The sequence below is a fragment of the Telopea speciosissima genome, chromosome 4 (assembly GCF_018873765.1).
Source record: "Telopea speciosissima isolate NSW1024214 ecotype Mountain lineage chromosome 4, Tspe_v1, whole genome shotgun sequence".
NCBI classification, from domain to species: domain Eukaryota; kingdom Viridiplantae; phylum Streptophyta; class Magnoliopsida; order Proteales; family Proteaceae; genus Telopea; species Telopea speciosissima.
In genome coordinates, this window is record NC_057919.1 from 65,507,983 (window position 1) to 65,522,852 (window position 14,870).

At 39.3% G+C, this 14,870-nt stretch overlaps 2 protein-coding genes across 3 annotated transcripts; both read right to left on the reverse strand.

The window, feature by feature from the left end:
• Positions 1-64: 64 nt before the first annotated feature.
• On the reverse strand, positions 65-13,135 carry LOC122658837 (galactinol synthase 2-like). Of its 2 annotated transcripts, XM_043853969.1 has the most exons (4): positions 6,749-6,872; positions 955-1,160; positions 411-866; positions 65-299 (listed from the first exon to the last, which is right to left on the reverse strand). In XM_043853969.1, exons 1-4 carry the CDS (start codon positions 6,870-6,872, stop codon positions 93-95), a joined length of 993 nt encoding a protein of 330 aa, XP_043709904.1. In that variant the 3' UTR covers positions 65-92. The 2 variants fall into 2 exon arrangements, with proteins under 2 accessions (XP_043709904.1, XP_043709905.1); XM_043853970.1 differs by lacking the exons at positions 955-1,160; positions 6,749-6,872 and adding an exon at positions 12,975-13,135.
• LOC122658839 (galactinol synthase 2-like) lies at positions 12,103-13,094 on the reverse strand. Its single transcript, XM_043853972.1, has 3 exons — positions 12,971-13,094; positions 12,434-12,886; positions 12,103-12,324 (listed from the first exon to the last, which is right to left on the reverse strand). Exons 2-3 carry the CDS (start codon positions 12,869-12,871, stop codon positions 12,118-12,120), a joined length of 645 nt encoding a protein of 214 aa, XP_043709907.1. The 5' UTR covers positions 12,872-12,886; positions 12,971-13,094; the 3' UTR covers positions 12,103-12,117.
• Positions 13,136-14,870: the final 1,735 nt, after the last annotated feature.

The following is a 14,870-nucleotide window of genomic DNA, read 5'->3' on the forward strand; positions in this document are numbered from 1 at the left end:
CTACCCAAAAAAAAAAAACATCTTTACATATGTTTCCATTGAATAATTTGGCTATTTTGGCCATCCTGATTAATACCCAAAATATCCCTAACCTAAGCAGCCGATGGCGCCTTAATGTAGTTCACAACGCCAACATCCGACAAATCCGCCACGAGCGGCTGCCGGATCTCGCCTTCTGCCGGCTTCTTGTAATCCAGAGCTTCGTCGTTGTAAATATCCCACCACTTCTTCACCAGCATCTTTATGTCATCTCTGTCCATGTTCTCTTCCTTACCCGTGTACCTCCAAGGCTTTGATCCCTGTTCATGTCCATATATATATAAAAGAACCAATTAATACAACTATAGATGATAATAAACCATCACACAAGCTAATTAGTTAAATAAATAATCTTTGAATTAAGGACTTACCGCAGCACAGTAATGGATGACTTTCATATTCTCCAAATCGACATTCTCCGGGTGACTCCATAACATGGCCAAGACCAGATTATAGACTGGAGGGATGGGCATGTAGATGTCTTTGAAGAACATGTTGAGGTAGTCCTGCTCTGCAAAAGCAGTGGGAGGTGTGACCTGAAGTTTCTTCAAGAGGTCGTCGCAGGTGGAGAGGCTGGGATCGAACACAAACATGCCGGCGTTGAAGTAAAGGGCAGGTGGTGGGCCCATCTCGGCGGGCCACTTGACCTTGTCCGGACACTGCTGGCAGTACCCGATCTTGTACTGCGATGTGTGGCTCCATGTCTTCTCGCAGAAACAATCCATCACAGCGTAAAAGTATCCATTTTGAAGATCGAAAAGGTGATCTATGTTCTCGTATACTTGGATGTCCGCGTCCAAGTATACCATCTTGGTGTACTCCACGAACTACACAATCAAAACCAAAAGCGATCAAAATGTGAAACAGAGAAATTAAGAAGAAATCAGAAAGAATGAGACAAGAAAGAAATTAAACCTTCCAGATACGGAGTTTGGAGTAGTTGATGACGTAATAAGCCATGGCGAATTGAGTTTGATTCTCAGGTGGATACACCGGCTCTATCTCTCTGACGATGCAGCCCTGGGACTCGAGAATCTGACGATGCTCTGCCGGAACGTCAGGGAGGACGGCCACCACGAGCGGATAAGCGCTCTTCACCTTCCTAAGCCCCTTGGCCAGACCTGTTAGGGTTAGGGTTTTAAGCACAAGGTTGCTTAAAGCATTACACCCTGAGTATCTAGTTTGGAATACCCAGACTGCTGCCTCCAGCTAGTATATATAGGAAAACTAGGGTTTAGGTCAGATGGGCTAATTACTAAATTGCCCCTCACAGCCTGGGCATTAATACAAGTAGGATTATATTAGAACATATAAAGGGATATTACATAAATACCCTTACAATCTCCTCCTATGTTCTACATATATCCATTACACATGTATAGGAACCATTGTTCAATCAGTAATTGAATCAATATAAATTGAATATCAATAATCCAATAAATCAAATAAGAAATAAGTAAACTTCAAGAAATAAAACAAAGGTTTTAGATCAAAACTAAACCCAACAATAAATCCGAAGTTCCACATGCAAGTGGCTAAACCAAAAGAAATAATCAAAAGGAAAAGTCCTTGCAATCCATGTGACTTTACTCATCAAGTAAGTCATCCTCATCGAGATCCAGATTCAACCGTTCTCCTCCATCTTCGCCATTCTCTGTAATTTGTCAAATATGAATTTCATAAGATATTATGAATTCAATCATTTGCACAATAGTATCTAGTTCAACAATAAGAACTTAGTACATTTCATATATGGCTGAAGGTAAATCAAAAAACAATAAGCATCATCATCAAGTTTCTTTACAAGAACTCGATCCTATATAGTCTCTATCATAAGGACCATACCATGTTTCCATTTGGAATACTGTATTCGTCATATCAGTCATAGATTTATGTTGTATCATCAAATTTGGAATGGTACACCATACTATGAAAGACATGTCATCAAATTTGGAATGACATAAAGACTAGCACAATATCATTGAAACATATCAGACATTTTTCATATTCCTTTGTGGAATAACAAAGTAAGGAGACTTCACATGAAAATTTGCTACACCATCAAGTTTGGAATGGTTTCACAAACCCCCATACTTAGTAACCTAACTAAGTTATCTGAAATATGTAAATTGTCCCGAATGCTTACCAAGGCTAGATGAGATTCGAATAATTCAAAATAATATTGGGTTAGGTTAAGACCTGACTAAATGGTCTTTAACCCCATCTCCCCTGTAGTTTTGAATGTTCGATCTTTGTTCAATCCCTTTGTAAGGGCATCTGCCGTATTATCCTTCGATCTCACATCAATCAAAGTGATAATCCCTTGTTCTGTTCTATAATTCAGCATAGCCTGTTTTACGATGTGTCTCCTCTTACCATTAAAGAGTGAGTTATTCACAATCGTCTTGGTTGCTTGATTATCACAGAATATAGATATAGAGTTTAACTTAAAACTCCTCAATGGAATATCCATGATCAGATCCTTTATCCACTCTGCTTCATCTCCCGTAGAAGCTAGAGCATAAAGTTCCGATTCCATAGATGACAGAGCAATACTAGTCTATCTTTTGGATTTCCATGCTACAGCTGCTCCTCCTAGTATAAATACATAACCACTGGTGGATCTGCTGTCTCCCAAATCTGAGCACCAAGATGCATCAGAATATCCTTCCAAAGTTGGAGGATGTCCATTATAACATAAAGCATAACCTTGAGTACCCTTAAGGTATCTCATCAGCCTTGATAGGGCATCCCAATGCTCTTTTCCAGGATTACTAGTGAAACGACTCAGCATGCCTACCGTAAAGGCTATGTCTGGCCTAGTACAACTCATTGCATACATGAGACTACCAATCAGTTTAGAATAATTTAACTGATTCACGATGTCACCTGTGTTAGGTTTCAACCGTTTGTTATAGTCATAGGGTGTCTCAATCGGTTTACAATCACTGTATCCCCAACTAGAAAGTAGCTTCTCAATGTAATGAGTCTGACTAAGGGTGATCCCTTGCTCACTGAAGCTTACTCTCATCCCAAGAATGGTGTCTACCACACCAAGATCTTTCATGTCGAATTCTTTGGACAAGATTTATTTAATGTCACTCACTACAGAGAGATCAGAACCTAGAATCAACATGTCGTCTACATACAAGCAAATAATCGCGACCTTGTTTGACTCAGACAAAAAATAAAGGCACTTATCCGAGTTGCTGGTTTGAAAACCAAAGCTCTTTACTGTCTTGTCAAACTTCTCATGCCACAATTTAGGTGCTTGTTTAAGACCATAGAGAGATTTGTTTAATTTACAAACTCTTTTTTCAGAACCTTCCATGACAAACCCTTCAGGTTGGTTCATGTAGATTTCTTCTGTTAGGTCTCCATTAAGGAAAGCCGTTTTTACATCCATTTGATGCACAACATAGTGCTCAATAGATGCTATGGCAAGAAGAATCCTTATTGTTGCCAAATGGCAGACCGGGGAGTAGATGTCAAAATAATCTATCCCTCTCACCTGTTTATAGCCCTTAGCTACTAATCGTGCTTTATACCTGGCTATAGACCCATCCGGATTAAGTTTCTTCTTCAGTACCCACTTACACCCTATTGTCTTGGCCCCTCTAGGCAGATCAACAAGGTGCCAGGTCTCATTCTGCATTAAAGAGCTCATTTCCTCATCAATGGCTTCTTTCCATAACAGGGAGTCCCTAGATCTCATCGCTTCCTTATAGGTGGATGGATCAGCCTCTAAATGGTAGGTCACAAAATCCTCACCAAAATTCTTGGGTACTCGATCTCTAGTAGATACTCTTCTAGATTCTGATTCAAGGAGCATTGTGGGAGTAGTGTCAGAAACAATTGGTTCAGATTCCAAAGGTGATTCTGTAACCACTTCAGTCAAACCAGGCAAGGTCAGGCCTTTATCTCTAAGGAATTTATCCTCAAAGAATATAGCATCCCTAGATTCTATCACCACATTGGTTGATAGATCCAAAAATCGGTCTGCAGCACTGTCTTCTGCACAACCTAGATATACACAAGTGTTTGTTCTAGTTCCCACCTTAGGTCTCCTAGGGTCTTGTATCCTAACATAAGCTATACAGCCCCAAACCTTAAGAGTGTCATATCTACAGGGATGATTATGCCATAGTTCATAAGGTGTAGAAGTCAGTTTTGAATATGGTAGTCTATTTAGAATATGATTTGCAGTCAACACTGCTTCTCCCCAATAGCAAGAGGGCATACTAGCTGTCAATAACATGGAGTTTAACATCTCTGTTAACGTCCTGTTCTTTCTTTCAGCTATGCCATTTGATTGAGGTGAGTAAGGAGCAGTAGTTTCAAGGATTATGCCCGCAGAGGCACAGAATTCCTTGAACTCTGTCAATTTGTATTCTCCTCCCCTATCACTTCTAAATCTTTTAATTTTCAAGTTCAACTGATTTTCTACCCTATTCTTGAAAATTTTAAATTTTTCAAAAGCTTCATCTTTATATTTTAACAGGTATAAATGACAGTATCTAGAAAAATCGTCTATAAATGTTATCAAATACTTCCGACCTCCTCTAGTTGTGTAGCTTTTAAAGTCACAAATGTCAGAATGTATAAGTTCAAGAAGTTGAGTGCTCCTAGAAACCGGTCTGAACGGTTTTCTAGTTATTTTAGTTTGAGCACACACTTCACATCTGTTAAATCTAATTGAAGTGTCTAATGGTAAATTATGAGTTTTAGCTAGTTTGAACATTTTCCTATAGTTCACATGTCCTAACCTACAATGTAGTATTTTGGGATCAAGTGAATTATGGTTAACCTGGTTTATTGTCTCATTAGCTAAACTCAACCTAAACATACCATTCAAATTATAAGCACATCCAAAATAAAAGGAGTTAACAGACAATGTTACTCTACCACTACTAAAAGTAATAGACATGCCAGCATCAAGCAAAATTCCAATGGAAATTAAATTCTTTTCAAAACCAGGAAAGATTTTAACATTTTTCAAAGTTAATATTTTACCTGATGATAGAACCAGGTTTGCTGTCCCTTGTTGAGCCACTTCCACGACGCTCTCCATTTGCAACAAGGTCTACCGCTACTTGAACAACATCGGTGAGCGGGTCCTTGCTATTGCAAAAATGACAAGTCGCTCCAGAGTCTAACCACCAATCTGAAGATGTACTGGCCAACCCCTTACCCTTGCCAACCATGGAAACAAAGTTAGTAGGCTCAGTCTTGTCCACCAGCATGTGAACTTCCTTCTGTGGTGTGTCAGTGTTCCCTTTCTTAGGACCCCTACACTCAGATGCATAGTGACCCCACTTTCCACATTCATGCACTTGCCCCTCTTTTAAAATTAGTCTTTTTGGCCTCCAACTGTTGGGGTTCTTTCTTAGGTGGCTTGGACTGCCTAGGATATTTCTTGGGTTGTGAAACCAAATTGGCAGATGCCTGTTGTTGTTTCACCATCTCCAAGTTATTCCTGGCTCTGTTCTCATCTTCGATTCTAATGAACCGTTTGAGATCATCCAGCCCCACTTGTGTTTTCTTTCTGTGCATCTCAGTTTTAAAGGAATGCCAGGTAGAGGGTAACTTAAAGATAATTGCACCCACTAAGAATGCATCAACAACGGGGATGTTTTCTTGGTTCAATTTTGTTCTCAAGTTCTCAAAGTCTGTTACTTGTGGAAGTATCTCCTTATCTTCTTGAAACTTGAAGTCCATAAACTTGTCAACCAAGTGAGTTTTTGATAGGTCCTCCTCCTTTTTGAATTGGGCTTCTAGGTTTTTCCAAATCTCTTTTGCAGTCTCATATTTACTATAGGTCTCTGCCAGCCTATCTGACAGGCAGTTCAATAGGTAGTCTTTGCAAAAGTCTTCGTCACTTATCCATTGGGCTTCAGTTAGGTCCGTACAATCAGAAAATTTATTTACTACAGTGTAGAAAATATTGAGGTACTTCAGTCCAAACTGAGTCCTCCTTTTCCAAGAACTGAACTCAGAGCCACTAAAGCTTTCCAATTTGATCATCTCAATTGGAACAGCATGTTTCTCCATATTAAGTGATTTGTTTATATGCCCAAGCAAAAGTTCAAATAAAAAAAAATAAATGCTCAAGGAACAGTCACACCTGAGATGGAGAACCCTGAATTTAGATAACGGAGAAAAAGATCGCAGAATTGCAGTGGTGTCGACGCTGGTACCGCACACGTTAGTACTGGCTGCTGGTAGATATTGGCCGAACCCAATAAGATTTGATAAATCAAATCAAAAGTATCCTCTTTTTTTTTTTTTCAAAACATCAAACTTTTAGTTGCGTTCTCCAAAATCGTTTGCTGGCTCGAGTTAGATCGAAGATGATGTACGAACAGTTGGACAAAAGCCGTGAACGAGAATGACGAACGCCAAAACGATCTCTCAAAAACAAATTGTAAATCCAAAATCCAAAGCCGATCTTGATCGCAGGGAAACAAATATCCTAATGCTTTAAGATTGTTAGGGTTAGGGTTTTAAGCACAAGGTTGCTTAAAGCATTACACCCTGAGTATCTAGTTTGGAATACCCAGACTGCTGCCTCCAGCTAGTATATATAGGAAAACTAGGGTTTAGGTCAGATGGGCTAATTACTAAATTGCCCCTCACAGCCTGGGCATTAATACAAGTAGGATTATATTAGAACATATAAAGGGATATTACATAAATACCCTTACAAGACCCACAGCGCCTTTTATGTAGTCTCCGTTCCCTGCCAAGAACGTTACGTAGGCTCTGCTAGGTGAAATGGCTGGTTTGGTGAAAACATCGCTCATGACGGTGCTGCTAACAGTATCGGAAGCCATGATAAAGCGTCGGAAATTGAATTGAATACGGTAGATTGGTAGAGGGTAAAGAGAGTGAGGAAAGAAGAAAAAGAAGGTTTTGGCCTGAAAACAGATTAGAGGATTGGAAATTTGGAAATTCGAAAACTTGGAAATGAAGAATCTTCTACTTCTGTCGCGTGGTTGTAGCTCTGAGAGGACGGGTAGGGGTTTAGTTATATAGGCTTCGAAATGAAAGTTACTGCAGCGAAGTTTCCTAGAAAGGTACAATGAATTCCGGTGATCTCGGATTTTCTCTCGACACGAATGAGACAGTAACGATCCAACGGTGATTCGGTATCTTGTAGGAAACTTCTGGAATGGGGTCAGTCGTATTAGCACTTAGCAGCTCCAAGGAAGAGACCAGACCTCATGGGCACTTCTGTCTGAAAGGTTTTAGTCAAAGTTCCAAGTTCAGAGAAGTGAGAAGTGACGCTATCGATCTTTTTAATAAAAAAGAAAAAGCCAAAAGACTTGGACCGGTTCAACCAGATCGAACCATTGGGTATTGGTTTTAGTTGAGCTTAATCAATTTCCACCAATTTAGGGACCTGTATAATCAACATGATTTAGTTAATCGGGGCTTGTAGGCTAAGTATGGATATGTTTATATTCGGTCAATTGGTTGGTTATTGGTGTATAATCGGAATCACATTAATCAAATTATAATCGATCTTTAAGGGTGCGTTTGGTTGCGTAAATCCTTTGGATGTTGTCTGATTGGAGATTGTCATCTATTTGAGTTACCATCAAATGAATCGTAATTCCATAAAATAAACTGTTTGGTTACCATGATTCTGTGACATGATTCTTTTGGATAAACTGTTTGGTTACCCTGAGTCTGTCACTTGGATTCACCCTGAATCTATCTGAAATACTGTTTGGTTATCCTGAGTCTGTGAGTTAGAATCAATTTAAATCTATCTGAAATACTGTTTGGTTACCCTCACTATGTCAGTTGGAATTATGTTTGTTTTTTTTTTTGTTTTTTTTTGTTTTTGTTGATTTTAATACATGGCCCTCTTTTCTTACCTTTTTAAATTTAAAATTAAAATGCCTAGACTAAGAAAATTAGAAACGAAATGAGCATAGATGGAAAACCAGTGGCCAAGAGAAATCTAAAATCACTTGATACTTTGGAGATAAAAAAAAAAAAAAAGAAAAAAAGCTCCTATATTAACAGGGGAGAGATGCACTTTTGCTTCATTGTTCCACCTACACCACTTCAACTACAGCCTAATGGTTTGGTCTTTCATGCTAAGGTCCTAAAGAAAAATGAGAGGGAGTGACAGAATCCGACAGAGAGAGATGAAAAGAACAATGAGATTTAGGAACGACATACCCAGAGAGCGAGAGAATCGCGAGACACTCCTATTCTTTCGAATGGTAGCAGAGAGGGAGGTATAGAGTCTGAGAGTGAGATCTGATCTTGCTCTCTTCTTCCCTTCGCGAGACACTCCTGTTCACCCTTCTCTTCTCAGTCGCGAGAGAACGCAAGTCGCGATAGCCAGGTTTTTCGATTTAGGGCACATAGGTATGATCCTCTTGGATTATCCTATTTATACCTAGGCTGTAATTTGTAATCCAAATCTGAGTTCTCCTATAAAGGTGAACTCAGATGAATGATCTAATATAGTGTAAAATGTAGAATTACATAATTCTTGTCGTCCGTTGGAATTAGGATACCAAACGATTTAAAAAATTCAGAACCATGGTCCAACAGAATGATGTTCGGTCGATTTACACAACCAAACGCAGTCTAAACAAGCTACTTGGATTGTAAATGAGACATAAACAGGTGGATCAATTTATAAATGCGCTGATCAGAATATAAACGATTGTCCTAGTCGACATCTACTCATGTGTCTGATTATCCTGATTCTTGATCGTGCTCATTGGATCATTTACTAAATGGTTGGTCTGTTTTTGGCTTAAACAATTAAGTTCCACTCGAGTTAGTTTTTCGCTCAACCCTGATTCTAGAAGGAATATCTGTTCTATGATCCTCCTAATTTTGGTCGAATCTTGATTGATCCATACCGATTTAGATCTGATCCGGATTGGAATTGACCGGGCTGATCTGGATCCATTATTTTAAACCCAAATTAGAACCGTCCGGCCGACCTGGATTAAGGTTCCTACACATTTCTCCTCCTTAATACCAACAGTCATAACTGCTCTAACCATAATAAGACTTTAAAGACAAGTCAAACACCGTCTCTTAATCCATTTGAAGATAAGCCATGGTCGGTGCATAAATAAACCAAAATTAAATGCCACGTGCATATACTTCATACGTCAGTTATATTATAACCGTTTTAGGTATCTTTTATCCATAGGCCTGTGGGTGTGGGGACAGTGCATCTATTTGATAGTGATGTGATGTGATGAGATTTTTTAATGACTTTGACTCTGTACATGACTGCAGAGAATACTCAGATACATTGCATTGAAGATCGCCAAGTGTCAGTATTTCCTAATATCCTCTTGAGGTCGGTGTTGCGTCACGTGTCATAAAGTCGTATAAGAAGATAAAGCTTAGACTTGAAAATTTTGGGCTGAAACTAGTGGGGCCAAGTTATCTACTTTTTGTTCTTCTATGCATGCAGTTCTGAATTGTCTAGTGGGGGTAAGACGGTCATTTATCATTTTACTGTGTCTCGACAGTAGGATTTTATCGGGCAACCCGGTGGTAGAAAATCCAAATTGAACAACTCTCACTCCAAAGGATTTACCTCTTAATTTTGGGTCTTGATTGGCGTAGCCATGCATGGTTACATCGAACTTGCATCAAAACAGATGTTGGTTAAAAACTTTCATTAATGGCATTTGGGATTTTCATCATCTCAAGTGGAGCCCAATGCACCACATTTGGCAATCCAAAAATAAAAACACGGCTAATGGTGTCTTTTTATCCTCTCAAGTGTTGGATGGATGGTTGGACTCCCAACCATCGCACTTGAGGGGATAAATTTCTTGGCATTGAATAAATTAATTTTCTCTTGTGTGCTACATAAGATAGTGACAATTTATTATCACCCATCTCTTTTTTTTCAATGTTTTGAAAAGTTGAAGTGAATATTCTAAGGAATATTAAAGTTACAATCTCAAAAATCCTGATTAGAATATTATAGAGTTGTTGAGATTTGTGTAGTTGGCCAATATGGGTTGAAAACCCTAGAATGGGGATTTGGACCAATCTCAAAATTGGTCTAGACTGGCCTTGAATCGGTGTGTAAATCTGTAACTCTAGTTTCGATACAAGGATTGGCCTTGTTTGGGGATTAGATGCGGGCGAAATTCTTGTCAATTGTTGAGATGTACATTGACTCCCTCTCCCTTTGTGGGGTTACAAACCCTATGACGATTTTGATCTGATTTTAATTTTTAACCCCTAGAGCTAATTGAGAGATCTCTTTTCTTTTTTAGGTTCTTGGAGAGTTTTTCATCAACTAGTGTGAAGAGAGAATCTCTTCATCTATGGTGATTCAACATTAAGGTTAGACTCTTGGAATTGTGAATCTTATCACCAACTATCACTTTTATTGTTTTTTTTTCTTTTTTGTAAACAGAGCTTTAACGATAAGAACGTGTAGTATAGATGGATTCCAAAATACAAGTTTTCATGAAAACCACGGAATAAAGATGTGTCAAACATTTTCACACATCAGGATTCAAACCCACATGACAAGAGAGTCAGCTACACTATTTTCCTCCCATGAAATTAAAAAAAAAAAATACACGACTCCAAACTAGATGCCAAATGAACTATAACAGCCATATTCGTTGGCGCATTACTTGTAGAGAGTCCTTGTAACACCGCAACATTTGACATACCATTGGCTAATTGTGCCATTACGATTAGTGTTGCTTGATTTTTTAGTACTTGAAGATTATTATGATTACAGGATTTGGAAGCTGTTCTTGCAGCACTACCAAAAGCTCTAGTTGCACCTCATCAAATTTATGGTTTTACGAGTTTAGGGCCTCTCCAATGACTCTTCTTTCAACTCTACTGAATAAGCATACTGTTACGATTTTACCTATTGTGATAAGATGAGTAAAAAAGGAGAAAATAGGGAAAGAGAGAAAATAAAGATAAACAATAAATAAAATAGAAATAATTTGATAGATAAGATGTTTTACCGAAGAAGCAATGGCCTCTTAGCTCATTAGGAGATAGTCGAACCTCTTTTCTCACAGAAGAAATTATAAGAACATTCGAACATACTTTAACCACAAAATTTGAAGTCCTCTTTCTGTATCCTATATCTTCAAACAGCGAGATCTAGATCGAATTGGAATTGATCAATAATTAGCTAGAATTAGCTAAAATATGCCCTACGCTTAGAAATTCAATATGGGTAGACCAATCCAGCCTTGACCAATTCCAATTTGAATCGACAATTCCAATCCTGATTCTTAAAACACTACATCCTCCTCCTCATCCTCCCAATGTCCCTTGCTCTCCCTCCTCAAGAATGGTTTGGATTCCATTGTTTTGCATATATATATATAACCCTTTTTTTTGGTGGGGGGGAGGGAGGGAGGGAGGGAGGGAGGGGTGGGGGGAGATCGCGAGGAGGGGAGGGGGTTCTTCTATGATTGCATATAAGCGTCTTAAGATTACGATTATTGCTAAAATGATTTTATTTGGTCTAAGATTATCGCTTAATGGCTAAGGTAGTAGCCATAGGGAACCGATAGCCAAAATTGTCACAATTACTCAGCTCCTCTTTAAGTTTTTTCGAGCAACCAATGGAAAATGTTTCTTTGAGTACTCCCATATCAAGAATCATTTGAATTAAAAAATTTGTATCTAATTTTTGACTATTTAGATAAATAGTCGAATAAATAAATGTAGGAAGAGATATAGGTATACTACCCACATGCGGTAAGTAAATTAGTAGAGCAGAACCAATGGGAATGCAGGCTTGGGCAGCATACAGGAGTGGCAACAGAGTTATTTTAAAAGGAGAAAAGAGAGATAGACTCATATATAGACACATTAGGCACTAACTTGTGGTATACTGGCGGTGTGCCCACCCTATTTCCATAGATATAAATAAATTCAAATTCAATTTACATATTCATTTGATCGACTAATTAACCATTTACATATCTTCATATGTTTCCAATGAATAATTTGGCCAACTTTGGGCCTTCTTTGGTATTAACTCTACTCAAGACTCAAGACATCCTGATTAATACCTAGGATATCCCTAACCTAAGCAGCCGACGGCCCCTTAATGTAATTGACAACGCCAACCTCCGACAACGCAGCCACGAGCGGCTGCCGGGCCTCACCCTCTGCCGGCTTCCTATAATCCAAAGACTCGTCATTGTAAATATCCCACCACTTCTTTACCAGCATCTTTATGTCATCTCTGTCCATGTTCTCTTCCTTACCCGTGTACCTCCATGGCTTTGATCCCTGTTCATCAATTTCATATATATATAGAAGAACCAATCAGTAACCCATCTATCAGGCACAAGTTAGTTAGTTAGTTAGTTAGTTATATAAACATTGAAGGCCGGCTTACCGCAGCACAGTAATGGATGACTTTCACATTCTCCAAATCGACATTCTCCGGGTGACGCCATAACATGGCCAAGACCAGATTGTAGACTGGAGGGATGGGCATGTAGGTGTCCTTGAAGAACATATTGAGATAGTCCTGCTCTGCAAAAGCGGTGGGAGGTGTGACCTGGAGATTCTTCAAGAGGTCGTCGCAGGTGGAGAGGCTTGGCTCGAACACGAACATGCCGGCGTTGAAGTAAAGGGCAGGTGGTGAACCCATCTCGGCGGGCCACTTGACCTTGTCCGGACACTGCTGGCAGTACCCAATCTTGTACTGCGAAGTGTGGCTCCACGTCTTCTCGCAGAAACAATCCATTACTGCGTGAAAGTATCCATTTTGAAGATCGAAAAGGTGATCTATGTTCTCGTATACTTGAATATCCGCGTCCAAGTATACCATCTTGGTGTACTCCACGAACTACACAAACAAAACCAAAAAAAAGCGGTCAAAACAGAGAAATTAAGAAGAAATCAGAAAGAATGAGACAAGAAAGAAATTAAACCTTCCAGATACGGAGTTTGGAGTAATTGATGACGTAATAAGCCATAGCGAATTGAGTTTGATTCTCAGGTGGATACACCGGCTCAATCTCTCTGACGATGCATCCCTGAGACTCGAGAATCTGGCGATGCTCTGCCGGAACGTCAGGCAAAACGGCCACCACGAGTGGATAAGCGCTCTTCACCTTCCTAAGCCCCTTGGCCAGACCCACAGCGCCTTTTATGTAGTCTCCGTTCCCTGCCAAGAAGGTAACGTAGGCTCCGTTTGGGGAAATCGCTGGTTTGGTGAAAGCCATGCTGCTAACAGTATTGGAATCCATGAAAGTGGTCGGAATTGAAAGAAAAAGAAGGTTTTGGCCTGAAAACAGATTAAAGGATTGGAAATTTGGAAACTTGGAGTGGTTGATTGTGGTTCCGAGAGAAGACGGGGAGTGGTTTGTTATATAGGCTACAAAACGAAAGAAAGTGTAGCGAAGTTTCCTAAAAAGAGACAATGAATTCCGGTGATCTCGGATTTTCTCCCGACACGTAGGAGACTGTGACGATCTAACGGTGATTCAGTGTCTACACGTGTTAGTAGTAGGTGAGCAATAGGAAGACACGAATCCCTGGACCTACACTATCTTAACAGTTAACACAGCGGTGCACTGGTGCTAACAAACGGTTCTGTTTTGGTTTTTACGGATTGGTTCGTTTCGGTTCAGATGTAGTTGGTAAAAATCAAAATCAAATCATTAATTACTTAACGTTTTCGATTTTATAGTTATAAACAGCTTCGGTTTTGAAGATATATAATTTAACATTCCTTACTTAATCTCCATAGTCATTTATCTACACGATTGAGTTTCCCTAAAAAGAATTCGAGTATCCAAAAGATTCCAAATCAAGTCTAACGTTGTCATATTAAACCGAAATTTTCATTGATCTGATAGTCCGAATCGATTGAAACCCAAAAAATGGTCTGACCGCTTTGTCCAACCCGGAACCGTCTGGCCGACCAGGATTCAAATACCTACACATGCCTTTCCCTTTATAGGTTCTACTAACAGTCTTTAAGTCTTAACTGTTCAAACCATAGTAGGACTTTAAACAAAGTCAAGTCAAGCACCGTCCTTTTGAAGATATATCCAGTGGTCGGTGCATAGATAAATCAAAAAGCCACGTGGATGGATCTCATACATCAGTTAGATTATAGCCGTTTCTTTTATCCATAAGCGGTGTGGGCCCGTGGGATAGTGCATCTATTTGATAGTGACATCTTTTATGACTGAGGCAATCCAAATACTTTCATTGGGAGACCGCCAAGTGTCAGTATCTCCCACTGAGGACTTTTACACCACGTGGCTGACAGTCGTAGACTGTTGGAAACCAAGTGGGGCCACAGTCATCAATGACTCGGGAAGCTTCACTCTTTCCGGGTAAAATGCATTCGTTTTAGATTCTCAACTACCGAAAGGGTTTATTTATTTTTGTGAACAGTAAATGAATATTCTGGAGAATATTCTGGTCACAATCTCGATAATCCTGATTAGAATATTAAAGCGCTTTTGAGAATTGTTTTGTGGGTTATTTATGGTTTAAAAACACATAATCAGGATCCGGCTCGACCCTAGAATCGGTCTGGATTAGCTTCAAAATTGGTGTGGAGATAAAGTAACCCTAGTTTCTATGCAAGGATCGATCCAATACGATTCAGCCAAAATTAGGATTTAGGATTCTCATCGATCGATCCTGACCTGATTTTTTAATCCCTTGGACCAGTTGAGAGATTTCTTTTCTAAGGAGAGAGTTTTTCATCAACCAAGATGATGAAAGAATTTCTTCATCAACGGTAATCCCATTCATATTATAATTGGACTCTTGAAACAGTAAATATTATCATTAACACAGACCCTATT